Raw genomic sequence first — 24032 nt, forward strand, 5'->3', positions numbered from 1 at the left:
GTTCGGTCGCTGACGTTCCCTCGCGCGCTTTTAATCGTTCTTCGTTGTCTGAGAAAATGGCTGCCGTACGCCGCGCTCGCAGTGACTCCCGCTGCGTAGTTCGCTTTTCTGACCGAGAACTCTGCTAAATTTGCTTCCCTGCTTGGTACCCGTTCGAGAGGGAGGTAAATAAGAGTCCAAAAAGAAACCCGACGGCCCTTGAGAGGGGGCGGAAACCTTCAACCAACCGGACAGGCCGCCCTAGTTCGAAACGGCCAGAGCGCTGCAGTTGGACGAGAGTGACAGTTGGACGGACGGCCTGGCTACCTCAGCCTCGGCCTCAGCATGGTGAGGGGAGGGGCTGCGGAGCGAGTGCGCGTGACGAGAGCACGAGAAGGGCGGAGTGGGGGGGGGTCTCGCGCGCTAACGGACTGTCGCCGTAACGGATGGGAAACCCCGCCCTCAAGAGGGGGCGACGGGCAAGAGCGAAACGAGGCAGTCGATACGCGAGGCTCACAATCGCCTCAGTTCAAGCCCCTCATTGAATGTTTGTGGAATATTATAATTTGAAGGTGCTTCGCGAATAAAGAAGCCTCTCGTTAACAAAGTACGCAACGTAGCTTTAGGATATATTTTTTTTAAAAGGGAAAGATACGGTGTACAAGTGAGCACGCCATCCGGTTTACAGCGCAATAAAGATTTAGAAGGCCGAGTTATGCAGCAGTCTTTTAAGTAGATTCGATCGAAAAGACCAAAAATAGCCATCCATCGCCAGACGGTGCTGAAGTCTTTAGTTAAATAAGCGGTGTCCCCGTGATGTCAGAAACAGGTGGAGTAAGATACTGGATGAATGCGGTTCAGGATGTCAGAATAGAAATAGGCGCTTGTTTCTAGCAAATCCCTGGAAAGCGCTAGCAAGAGACTAAAATGACATCTGCATGCTTGCTCTCTCTTTCACATGATTATTTTCAAGAAAAAAATAGACTATCACCTTAATAACTTTGGCAAAGTTAAATTGTTTTTTGACAATCAGACAGAACCAAACTAATTAGGTGGGCACATCTAGTTTAACTGATTTGTTGGACAAGCTATAGTGAATGTGCATTTACTGAGATTTTTTGCCACCCATTTGCCAATTCTGTGTGGCTTACAATATACGAGATAAATTTTTTAATAAAACTTAGTAAAACCAATAAATATAGACTTGTCTTTGACTCTTTAAAAGATCTGTTTTTTGTCATCTTCTGAAACATCATGGAAGACTTGGGCAAGGTGTTCCAGTGGGAAGGGTCTGTTGCTGAGAAAATCAAGCCTCTGGGTTCCAGTCCCCTAATATTTTTTTTCTGATCTGGAGTATCCATTCTGTAATAGATCATGTAGGTAGTGCAGATTTTACAAGAAGGAGATTGTTCCAAAGGTTACAAAGGCCCAAGCAGAAAAGTGTCCAAGATCTTGACATCTGCTTCTGCAACTGCATCAGATTGATACTGCCCTCTCAGAAAAAAGTGGAACTACTTCAAAACTCTTTCTAATCCCCCTCTCTTACAAGCAGCTCAAAAAGATACCATGCTGTAATACTGAATCTTACAGAGAGGTCTACAGGAAAGGAGAGTACATCACAGCTGTTTCAAGTTGCAGCTACAAAAACAAGTGCTGTTTCATGTCTTGTTTAGAAAGGATCCAGATAATCTGTCTGCCTAGCTTTTTTTTCTGCAGCTTTTTCAAGCAGTAGTAGGTAGATAAGTGGATCCAGGGAAGTATTTTTTTAAGAAGAAAGTTTAATGGCTGAAGGTATTATCCCTTCTTCCTTTAGCAGTGCATTGATTATCAGCTGAATCCATGTGCTCCAGTTTTTGTTAGAAGTTCACATTAGAGAGCAAGGATCTAATTTGCATGTAGCTTCACCAGGCATCCTCCTTGAAGAAATATCACAAACAATAGTTTACAAATTACAATTTACATACTGCACCAAATTAAATCTAAACTGTGTTAAAAACTCTTTAGTTATGTATGCCATATAAATTTGATTATCTCTCTTCCCCTGTTTCCTGAGAGGTTTTACAATTTAAATTCATGGAAGTTAATAGTTCATAGAAAACCCTGAGAATTATCTTAAGTGGGACAGGATGTTGTTTTACAAATTGATTAAAGAAATAAAATAATTGAAATACAATATTCTCTTTATATGGAGAGTGAAAAGCATGGGAGTGTGGGAACATCAGAATTGATGGGCCTTTTAACTGAACAGTTTTTTAAACCAGGGATAATGCACATCTCTGTTATTGCTTATCATCTAATTCCAAGGAAGCAGTTAGCTTTCATCAACATTAAACTTGATAACAGAGATGAGGAGAACAAGTTGAAATTAAATCCAGACAAAACAAAGATGCCTTTGTAAAATAGAAAGCTGGACTTAGAGAGTGTGGCAAAACCTGTTTTGGATGAGATTGCCCTCCCTCAAGAGGAGCAGATTTGCCATTTGAGAGCGGTCCTAATCTGCAGGTGAAGGCTATAAGAAGACACATTTATATAACATACCCATTCTTTAGTTATAATGTGTCTTTAGATCTGCAATGTATTTATCTGTCCTTGAAGAGTACTTGGAAATAGTAATTGGTGCAAAAATGCAATAGATAGGTTGTTATCTGATACAAGGTATAACGATCAGACAATGCTTGCAGTGAAAGATTTGTATTGGGCTTGATTGTTTGAGGTACTGCCTTTCCTATTGTGAATCTACTCATATATTAAGATAACAAGGAGACCTTTTGGAAAGTTACTCTGCTGCCACAAGCTCACTGATGTGGTACCTCTTCTTGTAGGGCATCAAAGCTATAGCTCTAAGAAAGTATGTTTGTTCTGCAATCTCCCATCCATGCCACTAGTGGATACTACTCTGTCAGCAGGAGTATAGAATTGGCTTCAACACGCATTGACAATTTTTATTCTATCTCAGAAGGAATCAGTTTTCCAGTTGTATACTGGCAAATTTTGAATGCATACACATGGAACATCAGAAATATTTGTTGAGTTTCCTACATTGTGATAATACAAACCTCAAACATCTGAAACAGTTCTGAAATTTTAAGTGAAGCAACAAAAAAAAATCCTTAAAACTAACAAAATAAACAATTACACTAACATAATAAAATCAAGAGGCAGTCTAGGGCATGGGTGTCAAATTCGCAAAGTCACGTGACATATCGTGACTTTTTTCCAGTGCCGGCAGTGAGGTGGGCGCGGTTTCGCCATGACGCATCTGGCCCATAGGCTGGCAGTTTGACACCCCTGGTCTAGGGGAATAGATACATTGTTAGGACATGGCAAAACCTTTGCATTATGGAAGATTTTGTAATCTTCAGAATCAATTTATTCCCAGGGTGGATATACCACAGGAAATACCTGCCTCCATAACATTAAAGGAATTTCAGTAAGTCATAGAATCACTAAAACATCCTATCATGAATATAAGGATTGATTAGGCCTATATTGAAACAATTAGGTAACCTAGGGATAGGCATAAGTTGTTTAGGGCTTTTCATTAACATTGCAAATGTCTGAGCAACTGCTTAAAATGGACCATTTCTGACAAATTTCTTGATTATAGTATCTGTGATTTTAGGATATTAATATATAATGACTTGGAATATTAACACGATCTTTCTTCATTAGGCAGAAGGAGAAGAAGATTGTTGCTCTGACGTAGTAAAGGAGAATGACAATGACAGTTCTGGTGAAGCAAATCTTGAGGTGTGCTGTTTTATCTTCACTCATAAAGTCATGTACAATTTTATTCTTTATTCCATGTGCCTTTATACTTTTGTTTCAACACTTTAAAACTTTTCTGTATATTAGCTTTAAATGGAAACAGTTTTATTTTGGGGGATGCAGTTGCAACAATCCTGAAAATAATTATTTTTCTTTAAAATAATTGTTTATTAGGGAGCATGAAAAATCAACATAGAAAAATATTTCTGCCCATGTGACAGAAATACTTTATATTCTTGATAGGAACATATATCCCTAAAAATGCAGTATTCCTTTTTATTTCTATCTGTAGAACTTCAGCTGCTGCTTTTTATAATGTTTATTGATCATTCTTCAAAAATGGATTTTTAGGCAGAGCTTCAGATGTTCAGAGCCCAGTGGATGTTTGAACTTACCCCAGGGGGGAGCTCTACAGGTCTGGAAACTCGATCCTGCAGAACAAGAGGGTCTTTATTAAAGGCCATAGATACCAAAGGGAAACTCGAACTTGCAAAAGAGGAAAAGGTAAACAATTTAAACCTCTTAAGAGCCAGGGTGATGCAATGGTTAGAATGCAGTATTGCAGGCTAATTCTGCTGACTGCCAGCAGTTTGATTCCCACTGGCTCAAGGTTGACTCAGCCTTCCATCCTTCCGAGGTCAGTAAAATGGGGACCCCAGATTGTTGGGGGCAATAGGCTGACTGTAAACCGCTTAGAGAGGGCTATAGACTACTGTGAAGTCTAAGTGCTATCGTTATTGCTATTCCTAAACTGCTAACATCCATCATTTAGTGTTTCAGTATGTATAAAGTATGACCTATTTTTTTTAATTTCTATTCTTACAATTGACCTGTATCTTATTGGAATAATGCTGTCAGTATTATGAAAGAAAAAAATTTGTCCTGAATTCCTTGTACACTTGTTAGAATTTATGTTCAAGGAAGTAAAGGCACAAATATGATTAAAAATAAGACCAGACATTGAAGTAAAAAATACAGGATTGCAGTGCAGTTAACATGATTAACATTAAAGTAATCAATCAGTTTAGGTCCATAACTAGGTTGTTTATTAAAATTTAATTAGCCATGGAAAACTCTTTTTTTTTTAAATTAGTATTTTTAAAAAATACTAATAGAAGGTTATATTTCATTACTTAAGTCAATTTTCTTTGCCTATATGTAAGGTATTCCAAAAACAAATGACTAATTTTTGTGCAGGCAAGAGAACTGTTCCTGAAGGCAGTGGAACAAGAGCAAAATGGGGCTCTTTATGAAGGTAATCTATTAATGTCATATATTAATTTCTTGGACCATGCTCCTTCTCAGCTAAAACCATTTATTGTTATAGTGAAAACTACAATATAAAGATTAATTATTAAGAGGCAAAGTGGTTGTCATGCCCCCAGCATATAATTTATGTATATACTGTTGTTCTCTGGCATATGTAGAGCCACATCTAGTAGCTGGGGACAAATCCTTTATTGAGGGGTTCTTGGTGCTCTTTGAGCTTGTTTTTCTTGCAGACGGTTCATTACCCAAACTAGATAACATCCCCCTTTATGGATTACTGCCTTGTCGTGGCGAAGGAGCTTGCGTAATTCAATGAAGCTATAAGCTATGCTGTGCAGGGCCACCCAAGACGGACAGGTTATAGCAGAGAGTTCTGACAAAATGTGATCCACTGGAGAAGGAAATGGCAAACCACTCTAGTATCTTTGCCATGAAAACCCCATGGACAGTACTAAAAGGAAAAAAGATATGACACTGGAAGATGAGCCCCTCAGGTCGGAAGGTGTCCAATATGCTACTGGGGAAGAGCAGAGGGCTAGTACTAGTAGCGCCAGAAAGAATGAAGTGACTGGGCCAAAGCCGAAAGGACGCTCAGCTGTGGATATATCTGGTGGTGAAAGGAAAGTCCGATGCTGTAAAGATTTTTTTCTCCATAGGAACCTGGAATGTAAGATCCATGAATCAAGGCAAGCTAGATGTAGTCAAAAAAGAGATGACAAGACTGAACATCGACATCTTAGGAATCAGGGAACTAAAATGGACAGGAATGGGTGAATTTAACTCAGATGACCATCAGGTATACTACTGTGGGCAAGAATCCCTCAGAAGAAATGGAGTAGCCTTCATAGTCACTAAAAGAATAGGAAAAGCAATACTGGGATACAATCCTCAAAATGACAGAATGATCTCAATTCGAATCCAAGGCAAACCATTCAATATCACAGTAGTCCAAATCTATGCCCCAACCACTGGTGCTGAAGAGGATGAAATTGACCGGTTCTATGAAGCCTTACAGCATCTTATAGAATTAACACCAAAAAATGATGTCCTTATCATCATGGGGGATTGGAATGCTAAGGTAGGAAGCCAAAAGATAACCGTAATAACAGGCAAGTTTGGCCTTGGAGTACAAAATGAAGCAGGGCACAGGCTAATAGAATTTTGTCAAGAGAATACGATGGTCATAACAAACACTCTTTTCCAACAACCCAAGAGACGGCTCTACACCTGGACATCACCAGACGGTCAACATATAAATCAGATTGACTATGTACTCTGCAGCCAAAGATGGAGAAGCTCTATACAGTCAGTAAAAACAAGACCAGGAGCTGACTGTGGCTCAGATCATGAGCTTCTCATTGCAAAATTTAGGCTTAAATTGAAAAAAGTAAGGAAAAGCACTAGGCCACTCAGGTATGAACTACATCATATTCCTGATGAATATACAGTAGAGGTGACAAATAGATTTAAGGAACTGGATCTGATAGACAGAGTGCCTGAAGAACTATGGATGGAAGTTCGCAACATTGTACAGGAGGTAGCAACTAAAACCATCCCAAAGAAAAAGAAATGCAAGAAAGCAAAATGCTGTCTGAGGAAGCTTTGCAAATAGCTGAGGAAAGAAGGGAAGCGAAAGGCAAGGAGAAAGAGAAAGATACACCCAATTGAATGCAGAATTCCAGAGAGTAGCTAGAAGAGATAAGAATGCCTTCTTAAATGAACAGTGCAAAGAAATAGAAGAAAACAACAGAATAGGGAGGACCAGAGATCTCTTCAAGAAAATTGGAGATATGAAGGGAACGTTTCATGCAAAGATGGGCATGATAAAGGACCAAAATGGCAGAGACCTAACAGAGGCAGAAGAGATTAAGAAGAGATGGCAAAACTACACAGAAGAACTATACAAGAATGAGCTTAACATCCCAGATAACCACAATGAGATGGTCATTGACCTCGAACCAGACATCCTAGAATGTGAAGTGAAATGGGCCTTAGAAAATCTGAGCAACAACAAAGCTAGTGGAGGTGACAGTATTCCAGCTGAGCTATTCAAAATCTTAAAAGATGATGCAGTAAAAGTGCTACACTCAATTTGCCAGCAAATTTGGAAAACTCAACAGTGGCCACAGGATTGGAAAAGGTCAGTTTACATTCCAATTCCAAAGAAAGGCAATGCCAAAGAATGTTCAAACTATCGCACCATTGCACTCATTTCACATGCTAGTAAAGTTATGCTTAAAATCCTACAAGCTAGACTCCAGCAGTATGTGGATCGAGAACTACCAGAAGTACAGGCAGGATTTCGAAGAGGCAGAGGAACTAGAGATCAAATTGCCAACATACGCTGGATCATGGAGAAAGCTAGGGAGTTCCAGAAAAACATCTACTTCTGCTTCATTGACTATGCTAAAGCCTTTGATTGTGTGGATCACAACAAATTGTGGCAAGTTCTTAAAGAGATGGGAGTACCAGACCATCTCATTTGTCTCTTGAGAAACCTATATGCGGGTCAAGAAGCAACAGTGAAACCGAACACGGAATCACTGATTGGTTCAAAATTGGAAAAGGAGTCCGGCAAGGCTGTATACTGTCGCCCTGCCTATTTAACTTATATGCAGAGCACATCATGAGAAAGGCAGGGCTAGATGAATCAAAAGTTGGAATTAAGATTGCCGGGAGAAATATCAACAACCTAAGATATGCAGATGATACCACTCTAATGGCAGAAAGTGAAGAGGAACTAAAGAGCCTCTTGATGCGGGTGAAGAAGGAGAGTGCAAAAGTTGGCTTGAAACTCAACATTAAGAAAACCAAAATCATGGCATCCGGCCCTCTCAATTCCTGGCAAATAGATGGGGAAGAAATGGAGGTAGTGACAGATTTTATTTTTCTGGGCTCAAAGATCACCTCAGATGGGGACTGCAGCCAAGAAATTAAAAGACGCTTGCTCCTGGGGAGGAAAGCTATGGCAAATCTAGACAGCATACTAAAAAGCAGAGACATCACCCTGCCAACAAAAGTGCGTATAGTCCAGGCCATGGTTTTCCCAGTTGCAATGTATGGCTGTGAAAGTTGGACCATAAGAAAGGCTGAGCGCAAAAGAATTGAGGCCTTTGAACTATGGTGCTGGAGAAGACTCCTGCGAGTCCCTTGGACTGCAAGGCATTCAAACCGGTCAGTCCTAGAAGAGATCAACCCCGACTGCTCTTTAGAAGGCCAGATCCTGAAGTTGAAACTCAAATACTTTGGCCACCTAATGAGAAGGAAGGACTCACTGGAGAAGGGCCTAATGCTGGGAAAGATTGAGGTCAATAGAAGAAGGGGACGACAGAGAATGAGATGGCTGGATGGAGTCACTGAAGCAGTAGGTGTGAACTTAAATGGACTCCAGAAGATGGTAGAGGACAGGAAGACCTGGAGGAACGTTGTCCATGGGGTCGCGATGGGTCGGACACGACTTCACAATCAACAACAACAACAACAACAAGATAACATCATCAGTGCTAATAAGGAGTGCTGTTTGCTGTCAGTTTATATTGTAGTGGCTTGCCTGTCAGTCTTAGTGGGAGTAGTCTTAGAGATTCTTTGATTGGGCTGTTTGCTGTTGGCTTCTTTGATAGTTTCTTGATTGGGGTATTGTTTACTTGATTGTCGGTCTGATGTTAACCTATTCTGATCTGGGTGTTGATTGCTGGTGGAGAGGTGTTTGGGTCTTTTTGTTCCTTTTTGGGCTGGGTGATAGTCTCTTTTGTATAATCTATAGAAGTTGTTAATGTCTATGTGTCTATTGATGGCTGATTTGTCAAAGTGCCAAGCTTCTAGAGATTCCTTAGTATTTTTGAACTTGGCTTGGTCTAGGATGGTCATGTTTTCCCAATTGAAACAATGGTTAAATCTGTCTATAGGTTGTGAAATTAAAGAATTTTCATCATGTCTTCTGACTGCTAGTTAGTGTTCTTGGATGTGTTCTGTCAATCTTCTGCCTATTTGTCCTACATAGTGGTTGTTGCAGTCCTTACATTGTACACTATATCGTAGATGACTCTGTTTTTTCTTCTGGGATTGTTGGGTCTTTTGGTCTGCTTAGGATGTTTTGAAGGGCTTTCCATTTTGTTGGAATACGTTGTATAGATGCTCTGTTTCCTTTTTCTATTGTTCCATGTTGCTGCAGTGTGTTTGGGCTCATTTAAATAAAGTCCTTACACAGCTTCTCTTGTGGGAGGTTGGGTTATTGCTTTGGTACACAGTTACTAGCATTGATGATGTTACATAGTTTGGGTAATGAAACATCTGCAAGAAAACAAGCAAGCCCAGAGAGCACCAAGGAACCCCATGTCAACTCTGAGCTACAAATATAGTATTCTCCTTTATTAAATTCTTTATTACTGGAAACTGATCTGGCCCTTTAATCATCCCTCATTCCAAAAACAAGCACACCTGAAAGATGTCAAGCAGCTTTTCTCTTCCACTTTTCTTAGTGCTGTGGTTCTGCAGTATGTCATGGCCCTTCTGAAGAGGGTCTGGACACTGCTTCTTTTATATGTGGTGGGGTGGTTGCTTGCAAAGCTGAGGATCTGGTATGTGTGAGTAGGTTTGCAGTAGACATGGTTCCCAGTTTTCTGTTGTCTACTCTCTTTATGTCAATGTCAAGAAATGGGAGTCTTTTGTCTGGTTCCTCTTCATGTGTGAATTTGATGCAGGGAATATGTTATTGAGCAGTTGGTGTATTTCTTTAATTTGGGAGCATTTGATGATGTCGAAGGTGTTGTTGACGTAGTGTGTTCAAAATTTTGGTTGGATGGTGGGTAGGGCTATGGATTCGAGTTGTTGCGTGACTGCTTCTGCTATTAGGCTTGATATGGGTGAGCCCATCGGGGTGCCTTGTATTTGCTTGTAGATTTTCCCATTGAACTTGAAGTATGTGTTGAGGCATAGATACAGAAATTTCATGATGGTTTCTGTGGACATGGAATGTTCTGTGGTGGAATCATCTTTGTGGGTATGGTATTTAGTAAGTAGGTGGTATATGGTTTGTTTAGCCAAGTTGATGTCAATCAAGGTGAAGAGTGTGGTAACATTGAAGGAGACCATGATTTTTTCCTTGTTGATCTTGGTTGGTTGATGAGTTGGAGAAATTGTTCTGAGGAGTTTATTGAGTGACTTGAGTTGTTGACCAGGTGTCTGAGAGTTTCCTCTGCAGGGTTTTTGCTAATTTGAACATCAGTGTTCTGGGTAGAGACACAATTGGGCGCAAGGGGGTCTCATTCTTGTGTATTTTGGGGAGTCTGTAGAACCTGGGCATGGAGGATTCTTATGGTTGCATGTGCTTTCTCTCTAGTGGTATTAGCTGTTTTACTTTTTCATTTTCCTTAGGGTGACTTTTATTTTCTTCTCTAGCTGATTTGTTGGATCATTGTGGATTATTTGCTAGGTGTCGGTATCATTTAAATGGTTTTCAGCTTTGCTGATGTAGTCCATGACCACAGTCTTTGTCTGCCGGTAGGATGATGATGCTTTTGTTTTGTTTCAGTTTCTTTACTGCTCTCTTCCTCTCTTCTCCTTTTGGCTGAGTATTTAATTGTGTCTGTTGCGTTGTACGTTGGGGATAATTTTTTGTTTGATGTTGTCTTGTATTTTTTGGCCCAGGTGGTTCAGTTTTAGAATGGATTCAAGATTGGCTAGGAATTCAGTGGGGTCAGCATCTTTGTAGTAGAAATGGAGGCCATGTGTGAGGACAGTCTTTTCGTCATCTGATAGAGGTTTGTTGGATAGATTTCTGATCCATAGTTCTGAGTTGTCATCTTGTGGTTTTGGGGTGATGGTATTGAGTTTCTCCTATAGTGAGTTGCATTTTTGGATTTGTGTTTTATTGGCATTCCTGTGGATCGTGCTTTCAAATGGTCTGTCAGGTCCTGTCCATTGGAGTTGAGGCATGCAGGGTTTTTTTTGTCAGTGATGCATTGGTATTTTTCCAGGCGGTTGTGGACATCAGTGATCATGAATCAAAGCATTTTGCATCCATTTTGAAAGGCTAGTTTCCATGCTTGTGAGTGTTTGTACTTTTGGGGGTTGTTTGTGGAGGCATTCATAGAGGAAGTGTAGCTGTTTGCGGGTTGATGATCATCTTGCAGCAAAAGTCTTCAAGCAGCAGGCAAGTCTGAGCGTTGCACTCCCATGTAAGTTTGCAATAGTGGCAAATATCTGTATACTTCTGTATACAATTCTGTATGGGACAAACATCATGTCAATTGAAAACCAGAATCCATGAACATCAGCTGGCAGTCAATCGCCTCGATCCCAAATCCCTAATCGCTACCTACACTGACACCGAACAGCACCAATTTGATTGGAGCAATACAAGAATCATCAGCCAAGCTACCACCCACCACGCACCCGGGTTTATTTAAGTCTGACACTCCACAAGCAATTCCATCAACAGACATATTGTCCTACAACCAGCCTATGAACCCCTGAAAATTCAAATCAATCGCACAACCAATCAGCAACAGCACCAATCTTCAACCAGCCCACGTAACCCCCCCCAACCAGCATTTCATCTCCCATACTTGACTCCTCACAAGACTTTCACCTGACATGACCCACACCTGACCCCTCACAAGACCTATCATTCACCTGACATAACCTCTCATCACAAGACCTGATCACACGAAGCCATAAGCAGAAGAACACCAACACTGACATTCCCTAAATTCTGCTGAAGATGTTACCTAGCTTGGTAATGAAATGTTGGAAACCAACCCACAAGCTCAGAGAATGAACCTCCACACTCAGATAATCTGTATATATACTGTTGTTCCCTGGCATGTGCTGAGCCTCAACTAGTGGCCGGGCCACTAGATGAGGCTCATAGCTTTTATTTCCAAGAATGTTTGTGGTCCTCATGTATTCAAGCAAGCATCTTGGGATATTAGATGGATGATAAGGCCACAATCTCACCAGTTTGCCTTACAGTGAATGGGTGCTTTGTGATTGGTCATACTAATCAAGACAGTGGCCATAATATGTTCTCAACATTTCAAATGTGCTAGGTGGCCCAAGAAACTGTGTCAGTTTTATTGTTACATTTTAATCTGAGAGAACTTACCTTGATCTGACAATTAATTACTCAATGATCCTTGTTGCTGATTCAATCCATGGCTTCACTCCCCCCCCCCCCCCAGCTTGGTATGGAAATAATTAAATATTTATATATTAAAACGGCCTTTAGTTAATAATGGCGATTGTATCTCCTACCGTCATTTTTTGCAGAATATATTTTGCATTAATAGTGCAATAACTAAAGAAAGAAAAGTTGCATAAGAACTCTGCTAATGCACTGATTTTTAAAGTTCATTCTTAATATTTATTCCAAAGTGTATGTACAATCAATTTAAATAAGATTGCTTTTATTTTTAGCTATTAAGTTTTACCGTCTGGCTATGCAATTGGTCCCAGATATTGAGTTTAAAATTACCTATACCAGATCTCCAGAAGGCGACAGTATTGGGAAAAGCTAGTAAGTATACATATATGTATGTATTATTTGAAAAAGGTGTACTCAGTATATACTGGATTTTATATATATATATAAAACTATCCTGTTGCACAATTAAGGTAGTTTCTAAAGGCTATTATTACATATATATATTGATCTGACTGATTTAGACCAAAAATCTATTGAATCATCAGAATTTTTAAGGGTGTTCTAGGTCTCAAATTACCACTTTTCTAACAGAATTTACTTTGTCCTATACTATTGGTGAAGAAACTAGAAGAAGCAAGAAGGGAGTATTCCCAAACAAGGCAAGAACAATGTGATATATACACAGTTATTTCAATATGGGAAATCCAATATGAACTGAAGGAGCCAACTCTCCTATCACAATAAGAAAACACAGATAGTCCTCAACTTACAACTATTTGTTTAGTGACCATTCAAAATTACAACAGCACTGAAAAAAGTAACATATGACCATTTTTCACACAACTATTGCAGCATCCCTATGATTACATGATCAAAATTCAGATGCTTGGCAACTGGCATGAATTTAGATAGTTGCAGTGTCCCGGGATCATGTGATCACCTTTTGCAACTTTCTGACAAAAGTCACTGGGGAAGCAGATTCACTTAACAACTGTGCTACTAACTTAACTGCAGTAATTCACTTAACAACCGTGGCAAGAAAGGTTGTAAAATGGAGCAAAGCTCATTTAACCAATGTCTTGCTTAGCAACAGAAATTTTGGGCTCAATTGTCTTATTCTTTCTCTCACTCTCAAGATCCAAATGAGTGACTTTGTGGTAATAAAACCCTTTAAAAGATTAAAAACTGGGAAAATGGCAGTTGGGAAAATCATTGCAGCATTCTCTTTTACTGGTTTTTGTGCCTCATTTGCAATTCTGGGAAGCTGTTAAGGCAATATTATATGCATCAGTGTGTTCTTGTCTTCATGTTTGGGAACATTTCCTTCGCCAAATACCAATCAGTATGTAAATGTAAATATGGACATTAATGGCCTTTAACATTAACAGGGTTAGTCTGTTCATCTGTTGTATTATGATTTTCTGGTCTCATTTTACGCCTGTGTTTTCTAGCATTGAAGATAATGAGGATGATAGCAAAATGGCTGACCTTCTCTCTTACTTTCAACAACTCACTCTTCAGGAATCATCCATCAAACTGTGCCAGCCTGAGCTTGATCTGAGTCAGACTCATATCTCAGGTAAAAGAACATTTTCTGTAGAAAATTAGTGGGCATATTTTAGTACAGAAGACCATGAAAGTGATGTTCAGAAGCCATACTGAACAGGTGAAAACTGTTTGAGATGTTTAACAGGAACTGTATAGATTTTAGCAATAAAAATAGTTCCTTCATTGTTATAATTAATATATATTGCAGGCTTAACATAATGCTTTCCTGGTAGTAAATACATTTAGCACAAGAAATTTATTCTAAATATAGGGATCTATAGTTTTTTTTGTTTAAAGTTATCAACTATAAGGCATGTTTTGTACTAAATTTCACTGGATTCCTCATTGAATGCCGATTTATAAAAACAATCTGTTAATTGTAACAATAGTTGCTGTAAGTGCTTGTTCTTCAATTTTAAATCTAACAATTAAAAAAAATGAATATGTGCTGTTACCGCATATTTTGTTACCTGAAACTGAAAGAAGACAATTTCATGTTTAGATATTCACATCCATTGTTATTAGAATACATTAGAATTGAATTGTACATGTAAACACGTTGACGTGCAGAGTAATTATTTTTGTAAAATGAATGATTCATGAAAAATTCAGCAACCTGCAAAATAGCCATTTGGATAAAAATATCATGCTTAATGTAATTTTTTTAAAAAAAATCCTATATTTGAAGATGCATTAATTTTTATTTACCAGTAGTATAATATTCCACATTAAGGGTGGAATCCTTTGTTCATCCTTGGAAGCAGAAGGGACCTTTCCCTAAAGAAGAGACCTTTCCCTAAAGCCTCTCAGGTTCCCCCCAAATTTACTCTGGAGAGTTCAGTGATTCTCCAGTTGCTTTTTGTTGCTTGCTTACTTTTCGTGCCAAGGGCCATAAGAGGGAGGATAATTAATAGCAGCATTAGAGTCCATCCCAAGTCAGTCATTTGGATGCCAAGGAATCTCCCCCACTTTGGTTTTTTTTTTTTTTTTTTAAAGCATGGATCCAAATCAGACTACTGGAATTATTCTAATTTTTACATTTTTTTTCCATAGTGTTGCCTATGGAGCTGTTAATGTATATTTTTCGATGGGTAGTTTCCAGTGATCTGGACCTGAGATCTTTAGAACAGTTATCATTGGTCTGCAGAGGTTTTTACATTTGTGCCAGGTAAAATTGAAACTATCATGCAATAAAAAATTCATTTATTTGGATAAAAGTGAGTAATTTTAGGATTTTTTAAATAAATGCTGACAACCAAATTTTTGTGGTTATAAAAATAAGGTACTTACTAAAAATTACTGAGTTTTTTGAAGTTTTAGGTAAAAGATGTGATCAGTTGACTAATAATACAAAGTATTTTTAAAGAAAAAGCTTTACTAAAGCAACTAAAAACTTATTTTAATTATCAGGCATCACTCTCAGCCAATTAACAAATAAACCTGTTAGTGTAAAATAATAAATGTATTCCTTAAAAGTGTTTAAATGAATTACTATTACTGAAGTTAATTAATGGTTTTATAAATGTAAGTTATTCAGTGACTTAATTCTTTTAATTTTGTTCTGAAAAACTAAGGTCACCTTAAGATTATAGTTTTAAAATCATGAAAGTAAAAAATTATGAAATAAAAAGTATAAAAAAATCAGAAATTTATGAAAATGTGAAGATTAATGATGGAAAGTAGTGATATGTCTCCATTAATGGAACAGTATTGAGGCAATTTTTATGTAGTTCCCTAAGCATCCTTTGGATTCTCCTCTGACAAATTTATTGGAGGTTTGCAGGTTGGTTCCATTTCAAACAGTTGATTTCATTCCATCTGTTAAGCTAATTGAATTTGACTATTCATATCAATTTGGAAAAAAAAGTTGTTTGACTTTCCTATTCAGTTTGATTCAGTTCAAAGATTTGATCAAAGTGACTTTGAATTAAACCTCTGAATAAAAATGTGCTGAGCCTATTAATGTATTCCATAAAATTTTGTAACCTGAGAAGCTCTGTTATTCTGATTTGACATTTAACACTTATGCAGTTGTATATACAGAAAGAGGGAAGTTTTAAAGATAATTCTAGCATTGCTTGTGATATTTGATTCTAGTCAAGTTAAAAGCATACGCCCATGCACACACAGAGTACATGGAGAGAACAGGGTGAATTAAATCTTATCAAAGAGCAATTTTCCACAATGTGTTCAAAATTGAATAATAAAGTCTCATTTAAAGACACTATACAACCATTTGCAGTATTTGATAACCAGTAACGCACAATATTTCTGATACTCTTGTTTGTGTTAATATTTTTATAATCAGATTGCACTCTTTTTTCCAGGGACCCTGAAATCTGGCGTCAGGCTTGTTTGAAGGTTTGGGGCAGGACATGTAATAAAATGGTTCCTTACACCTCGTGGAGGGAAATGTTTGTGAAAAGACCTAGAGTTCGATTTGATGGTAAGAAACAGCAGTGTTGTAATGATAATCAGGAAAGACAGGGGTGGTATAATTGCAGCAGTAGTTCCTGATTGTAAATAGAAAGATTGGTTGGAAATGTGACTGGCGTACACTTGGGACTACTAACAATGATTGGCATTCTAAATATATACTTTGACCTTATAACACAGTCCCACTTAAAGAACACATAATCACCTTTTTAATGACCTCTCACCGAATAGAATAATTGTGATATTTGTGTTTGATGAGATATTCTCTGGGAAGGAACTTTCCAGGAATTGCGAATGAAACCCTCCCGAAAATAATTGCTGTGGCAAGGACACAGCTTTTCTGAATAATAAGTAAATTTTTAATTGAATAAGCATGTTTCAATTGTGTGTGTGTGTATGTATCCAGAAGCTGCATTGCAATAAATAACTGGATCATGGGGAAAAAAAGTTAAAATTAATTGAATTATTTATTAAAATAATTGCTTGTAAATAAAGTGCCCCCATTTGACTTTTTCTGCGTGTGCAAATACAAACCATTCATATGTAAACACTTCTTATGTTGGAAGAAAGACTCTGTTTCTTCCAACAGAAGCAAAAAGGAATAGTACTGTAGAGGAAATGGCAGGAAGGAAAGAAACATTTACAAAAAGAAATGAAGAAAGTGAAATGAGAGGAGGGAAACAAACCAATACAGAGATGAGGCTACAAGGAAGAAAAGACAAGAGAAAGGTTGTAAATAACTCAACAGAAGCCTTTATGCACGAATGCATGAGTTCTAGTAAATTTGAAATGCTTTATTCTCAGCCAAGTATGCCTAGCACCTGTCCTAGTTAGACATTATGCCTATTCTGTATGTGACCATTTCCTCCCATTTAAAGGAGAATAGTGTAAAACTCTACTGGTCCCAATGATCCCATTCTTGCCCTTCACATTTTGAGGTGAGCCTGCTGTGGAGAATGAGAGGAGGAAGAACTACTTATGTAACTCTTGCCTCACTGAGAGTAAGAACTGTATCAGTGTGTAACCGCCAAGGATCCTTTTTCCCCCTCTCCTGTCTCTGTTGAATTCAGTTTATGGTATTATTTGCAGATAGTTGCTTTATGTCTCTCCTACCACCTTTGTTTGTACAACAGTCCAAGTCTTTCCAACTTAAAAATAATAATTTGAAGAAAAAAATCTATCCTGCTTTTAAATGCAGTTATACAGTAATTGCAATAGATGAGATTATAACTGCTAAATGGTGCAAAGAAGATTGAAAATTGTAATAGGCTCTCTGTTTCAGAATCCTAAAATATGTATAATTGTATATTTAAAGTATATATTGATAATAAGCAGGTAACTCCATATTTTACAGGGGTATATATCAGCAAGACAACATACATTCGTCAAGGAGAACAATCTCTTGATGGATTCTATCGGGCATGGCACCAAGTGGACTATTACAGGTATAGCCATTTTAAAATGACTGAGTTACTTACCTCTCTTGCCTTCCTTCCAATGCAGTTTATGTATAAAGCTGCAAACCAAGATATACAGTGAATTCAAATGATTACCTGTACGTAAAAAGTCATGATGGTTTAGGTAACTGGAGCCATGTATTTTGTGACTAAAGTTTATAATTTTGCTTTTAGACATTCCTAAGGTATTTAAAAATTATTAGGAGAAAATTGTGTGGGGATTCCAAACTCTGAATCTTCTATGACTCTCAGGCTATGAATATACAGAGCTAGCTTAAAATATGCAAATTAAATCCTGAAATGAGCTAGTTTTGAATCATAATTGGATACCCTAGTTATTCTTCATTCTGATATCCCACTACTGGAATACTTCCAGTAACAAAACTGGATCATCATAGTTAATCAAATTCTGAGGACATGTTCTTTTGGTGCATGCTGTGATAAGATTCTTTGCATGGTTTCAGAGCTTTTTTCTGATTTCTAATGTTGGGAAAGATGTTTCTTCATTTTATTGTTATCTTTTAATACGTTTTTCTGAACAAACTCAAATTGGAAAAATGTTGAACAACTGTTTTAGGTACTTGAGATTTTTCCCAGATGGCCAAGTAATGATGCTAACAACTCCAGAAGAACCTCAGTCTATTGTTCCTCGATTACGGACTAAAAACACAAGGTATCTTCAACATTTGTAATAAAAAATTATATGGTCCATTGGATCCTGATAACTAGGTAAACAGTAAAGCTACTATCATTTTTCATTGCTTAGATGACTAAATTAAAGAATGCATTGATCAAGTGATTTGAAAATTACACTAAGTTATCTTTAATGAAAGAAAACCATGTTTGAATCTAAAGTTAATTATAATTTCAGTAAGCTCTTTGAATAATAGAGATTTAAGTTAATCATTTTTAATTTAAATCATATTTATTCTAGGACCTAATTTAATATCAGCAATGTTTTTAGTAGCACTTGAATGAATATATTTTCATGAAATGTTTTCCTTCTAAATCTCAGAACTGATGCAATCCTGCTTGGACATTATCGCCTTTCCCAGGATACAGACAATCAAACCAAAGTATTTGCTTTAATGACAAAGAAGAAAGAAGAGGTATTTATATAATGAAATATTAGATGGTCAACAGTAATCAACTGATTGATTAATAGAACAAGAAAGCAATAAATATTGTACTTTAGGATCATTTGTTAAATAAAAATATAACTTTGGAGTAGTTCTTTCTACAAAATACTCTCTCCAGATGTTCTTCTTAAACTCTGAATTTAAAGGAAACTACTTTTAGGTGTAATTTTTTTTTTTAAATTTGGAAGAGTTCAAAAACAAAATTCCTGAGGAAAGTACATCCAGAAGATAGTGAAATATAAGAATTCTGTATCCATCTTTAGACATTGTTTTATAATTTTAATTGCTCTGTTTCCTGCTGCCCTGAACCAACAAAGGCAAGCTATAGGTTTAAAGAGAAGACTGATTATTTGACAATATATATGGATTTTCTTTTTCCTAAATCTAGAGGCATAGAAGGTTGGAATTAAGGGCTAGAAGGTGAACAAGAAAAGATTGAAAGAAAATGTTGAAAGCTGAAGGGGAAATTGAAGGTTAGGAATAGTAGAAATTAATAAAAAGCCTTTCCCAGTTTTCTACCACTCAATAATTTTTATAGATTCTTAATATTTTCACTATCAACATTTAAAAGTCTAGTTTTAGAAGTAAGATACTTATATTATCTTTAACAGGTTATATTTTATATTATTCACTGTAGAAAAATACACTTTATTATAAACACACAATATGTTTTTTGTCTAAATGAAAATCAGCATTCATAGTATCATAGAAGATATATTTTTCTTCATCAATTTCTTCTAGGAGTCTATAAATGCTAATTTTCATTCAGACAATAAAAATGTTCTGGTGTTATAATTTCTCACAATAGGGTCATTGTGTTTTGAGTTTATACATTAACATAGAAGATTGCTGATTGGGGTTGATTTGTACCAGAATTTTTGAAGAAATGAAAATGTCTTTGAAATGTAACGTTTTATCTTTTAACTCTAGGGTACAGATTCAGTAGCTATCTTTTGCTGCATATTCTTGACAGCCTATTCCTTTCTTGTTTGTTATGTAGAAACCAATTGACTATCACAAGTTCAGATATTTCTGTCGTGTCCCTGTGCAAGAAACTGATCACAGTTTTCATCTAGGGTTACAGCTGAATTCCAGTGGCCGTCAGAAATTTAATAAACTCATTTGGATTCATCATTCTTGCCACATAACGTACAAGTAAGGTTTTTTTTTTTCAAATGTTATAAAAAACTTTAAAAGTCCTTGAAACCTAATCTTTCAGTCCTACCTAATAAAAGATACTTACTTACTTTCTTTTTTACAAGTTTTTTTATGCCCATTTACAAGACTTGGCAACAGAAGGAATCATATGGATGTCTACAGCCCATAATCATACCACTTATATAATAAGAAATGTCTGTATCACTACAGTTTAAACTAGGAGCCTGTAAGATTAGTTAATTTTGTAACATAAAAATAAATGCAAGTATCTGAAAGGTGAGATTTGCCCATATATCACATTGTTTCTAGTTGTTTTCATCCAACTGGCCAAACAAATATTGCCAGCAGAATAGAGTGATGGAGGAATTTGATGGTACATAAATGTGTAGGAAGAAGAAGGGGAAATTCCATTGAATGACTTAAAGTCCTTTTGTAATTAGATGGTGTCCATAACTTCCAGTTTGAAATGTTTGCTAGATACTTTGTCTCATAGATGAAGCAGAATACTGATTTTAATTTCTTAGGCAAATAAATCTAATTCAGTCAACAATATTGAACAAATCAGACGAGGGATATCAAACATCAAAAACATTTGCCAGACTATCTCATTTCTTTACATGAACAATTTGAAACTCTATAGAAAAACACCATCCAAAATTGAATTGCTACTTAACACTGGATGAAGACAATCATTACAAATATCTGGGCATCCTTCAAGTTGATAACTTCAAGCTTCACTGAAGTCAAGAAGAAGTGAAGAAGATCTGAAAATCTAAACTCAGTGAAGGAGACACCATCAAGGCACGTGGGCAATTCCAGTCACTAGAGCAGAACTAAAATGCTGGGTTAATTCTGGCTGCACAAGACCAAGCCTTAAAAACAAATGCATGCAAAACCAGAATTGAGAAAGAAGCTAATGCCCTCTCTGCAAAAAAGCTGAAGAAAAAGTGGACTACCTAATTGTTGCAAGAATGTTGTACACACCAATTATAAACAGCATGTCAAAGTAGCAACAATAGTGCATTGCAATATCTGCAAAAATATCATTTGCCTGCAAGCAAGAACTGGTGGGACCGTACAATAGACAAAGTAATAAAATATGAAGAAGGTAAAGTGCTCTCGGACTTTAAGATTCAAACAGACAGATACATGCTGCATAAAATCCCAGACTTAACAATTGTCGGTAACAAAGACAAAAAAATCTGGATATTGGATGCTGTGGCCAAAGAAAAAATAATGTCAATAGTAATAGATGTCTTGGGTGCAGTTGCAAACATTACAAAAGGCAGCTTTATTTGGAACAGCTTATGTCCTGCAACAATATCTTTATCACTATCAAACAACAACCTCTGCCTATCCCAGTTCCTTGGGAAGGACTTGATAGATAGATTAAAATATCAAATCCAGAATAAACGTGCTGACTGTATGACCAACCGTAATAATAAATATATGTTGTGCCCAACTCTCAGTGACTCTAGTTTATAAATTGTTAAAACATTTAAAACAAGAAAAAAAAAACAAAAAATGAATAAAGATAACAAAAATGACAAAATGTGATGAGAACAGTGGATAAAGGGGGCTTCAGTTACCCTTGTCAAAGGCCTGGGTGAAAACCACTTCGGGTTCCTTTGAAACACTAAAATGGGAGCCATTCAGATTTCAGGGAAAACATCATTCCAGAGAGCTGGAGCTGCTACAGAGAAGGTGGGCTTCTGAGATCTTGATAGTTGACATTGTTTAATTGAACCTGGAGTATGCCTACCCTGCCAGATCAGATAAACAGATACTAAATTAAACAAATTAGTATGATATTCTTGTTGAATTATTTTGAAGTATTTTAATAATTTGCAGATTATTCTACTAATCATTGGCATCAGAAAGTGGCATTCATGTCTCAAAGTCTCTTCTAACCATGAAAATTCCTATACAACCTTTTTTTTTTTTTTTTGCAGTATAGCTATATATTTCATGTATTATTTTGGAACCGTGCTGTTTTGTTTTTTTTCTCAATAAAGCCTTAAGATCTGCAAACATTGGGGTCAAATTCCAATTTCCATAGCCATATATGTAAAAGTGCTCTGGTTTCAAGTAAAAAATCTTCTTACATAGGATGCAAAGAGAATAGGTACAAGTTATATTATTCAAGGCAGTTCTTTTCCTTTTAGGCAAGGAATAAGTCAGGTTTATCACTTTTTTCTTTTTTTTAGGTCTACTGGTGAGACAGCAGTCTCTTCTTTTGACATTGACAAGATGTACACCCCTTTGTTCTTTGCACGAGTGAAGAGCTTTACTGCAGTTTCAGAACGGCCTCTCTGAGAAGCTCATGTTTCTTGCATGAAAGAAATTACAGCAAACAACACTTAAGTTATAAATGTGAGTGTGTCTGTGTGTGTGCGTGTGTGTATGGATGGATGTGTGTTTGTGTGTGTGTGTGTGTATACAGACGTGAACACAGACATTATATATATATATATATATGAATTTTATTTTAAAATTGGGAGATCTTTTTGGAAGAATATATACTGGAAATACATTTGATTTAGGGTGGCAGGGTTATCTTTCTGGTTTTGATGTCAAATTTACATTTTATTTTAAAATTGTTTATGTTGTGAAAAGACTTTGTAAGATACAAGGCATTTTTTGCCATCTCATTTTATGAGCAAAATTTATAAGCTGTTCTCTTTACAAAGTAAGGCTTCATCTGCCTATGCACCTTAAGTTCAGGAATTGTTATAAACATACTGCTGTACATAAAACATTGTGTGTGTGCTTGGGGAAGGCTCAAAATGTGAAGAATTTGTCCTGCATCTGTGCGTGGCCTATAAATGTATAATAGAAATTCATGTATTGGGATTACCTTTCAGGAAGAGATGCTGATTTCAGTATAAATTACAGCTTTATGAGAAAAAAAAAGGGGGAAAGGAGAAGGTGAAAGTTCAGCTTCAGATATCAACATCTTTTTTTTTTAAAGAATTACTTGGTTTTAAATAATCATAATAGTCACTTCAGAAGTTACTAGGTTTTGAGTTGATGATCACAGGACAGCCACATTGCTGCATTGATTGCGTTTGTCTTCTAGATCCAGGAAGTGAACACTAAAGTGTATCATCTGAATTCTCTTATGCAAACAAACAGGGCTGCATTTTGTATTGTTTTGTTTTTAGCTCATCTGCTAACTGCTAAAAATGCTGTACACCTCTTGGGTGTTTTGTAACATTTAACCTTTTCTTTTGGGATGCCTACAGATGTTCAGGTACTGTGTGCTGCTTCTCCTGTGTATGTAATTTGGGAATTGGATGCGACTGCTGTATTTCACCTATCATAAATATGTATTTACTCATACAACTCACTGTTCTAAATGTTTTCCTTTTACCAAGTTGTGTTTTTTTATTTTATTGGGAGGGGGGCATATGGATGAAATAAAGGTTACTTTGTTTGAAGTACCAAAATCTCTTTTGTTTGCCATACTGAGTGCCAGTTACCAGCCAGCCTGCGGAAAAATCAGCCAAAGGCCATAATGAAAGTAATAAAGACTGCAGGACCAATAAGCCGTTTGCACTGAATGCCATCAGTCCCTAAGGCAGCGGTTCTCAACCTGTGGGTCGCGACCCCATTTGGGGTCGAACGACCATTTTACGGGGGTCGCCAAACAACATGATCCGCCATTTTTTTGTCAGCCGGCGCAGGGGGTGGTGCCATGCATGCGCGTGGCGCAGGGGGGCACCACTGCGCATGCGCACGGTGCAGGGGGCAGCGCCATGCATGTGCTCCACGCAGGGTGGTGCATGGTGGCGCGCGCATGCGTGCCGCGCAGGGGGTGCCGCCGCGCATGCGCGCTGCCTGCTTATGTCCGGGGTTGCCGTATAAAAAGGTTGAGAACCACTGCCCTAAGGGAACTAACTTGTTAGGAAGATTGGGGAAGAAGCCTGGTGAGTTGAACAGATATAGGGCTAAGGGGAATAAGGCGGTGAGAGAATTAGCAGGTACATGTGCCATGTAGAGGAAGAGGGTAAGGCACGCTAGCCATGGCCTCCTCAGTTTCTAAGATTTCTCTAGGTTTTGTCTTGGCTGAAATCCAGACCAACCAAACGGATGGCATATTTTGATTCAGCCGAATTATTATTTGTCAAACTC

The 24032-nt window shown here is 37.3% G+C and overlaps 1 protein-coding gene across 2 annotated transcripts; it reads left to right on the forward strand.

Moving 5' to 3' along the window:
• Nucleotides 1-34: 34 nt before the first annotated feature.
• On the forward strand, nt 35-23341 carry LOC120306933 (F-box only protein 9-like). Of its 2 annotated transcripts, XM_039341005.1 has the most exons (13): nt 35-327; nt 3652-3729; nt 4099-4251; nt 4945-5002; nt 12433-12532; nt 13612-13739; nt 14762-14876; nt 16036-16154; nt 17499-17589; nt 18179-18274; nt 18617-18710; nt 19741-19895; nt 22106-23341. In XM_039341005.1, the coding sequence occupies exons 1-13, from the start codon at nt 325-327 to the stop codon at nt 22212-22214; spliced, it is 1299 nt and encodes a 432-aa protein (XP_039196939.1). In that variant the 5' UTR covers nt 35-324; the 3' UTR covers nt 22215-23341. The 2 variants fall into 2 exon arrangements, with proteins under 2 accessions (XP_039196939.1, XP_039196940.1); XM_039341006.1 differs by lacking the exon at nt 4099-4251.
• Nucleotides 23342-24032: the final 691 nt, after the last annotated feature.

Source organism: Crotalus tigris, unplaced genomic scaffold (genome assembly GCF_016545835.1).
Source record: "Crotalus tigris isolate CLP2741 ecotype Arizona unplaced genomic scaffold, ASM1654583v1 scf7180000017764.6130737, whole genome shotgun sequence".
Classification (NCBI taxonomy): domain Eukaryota; kingdom Metazoa; phylum Chordata; class Lepidosauria; order Squamata; family Viperidae; genus Crotalus; species Crotalus tigris.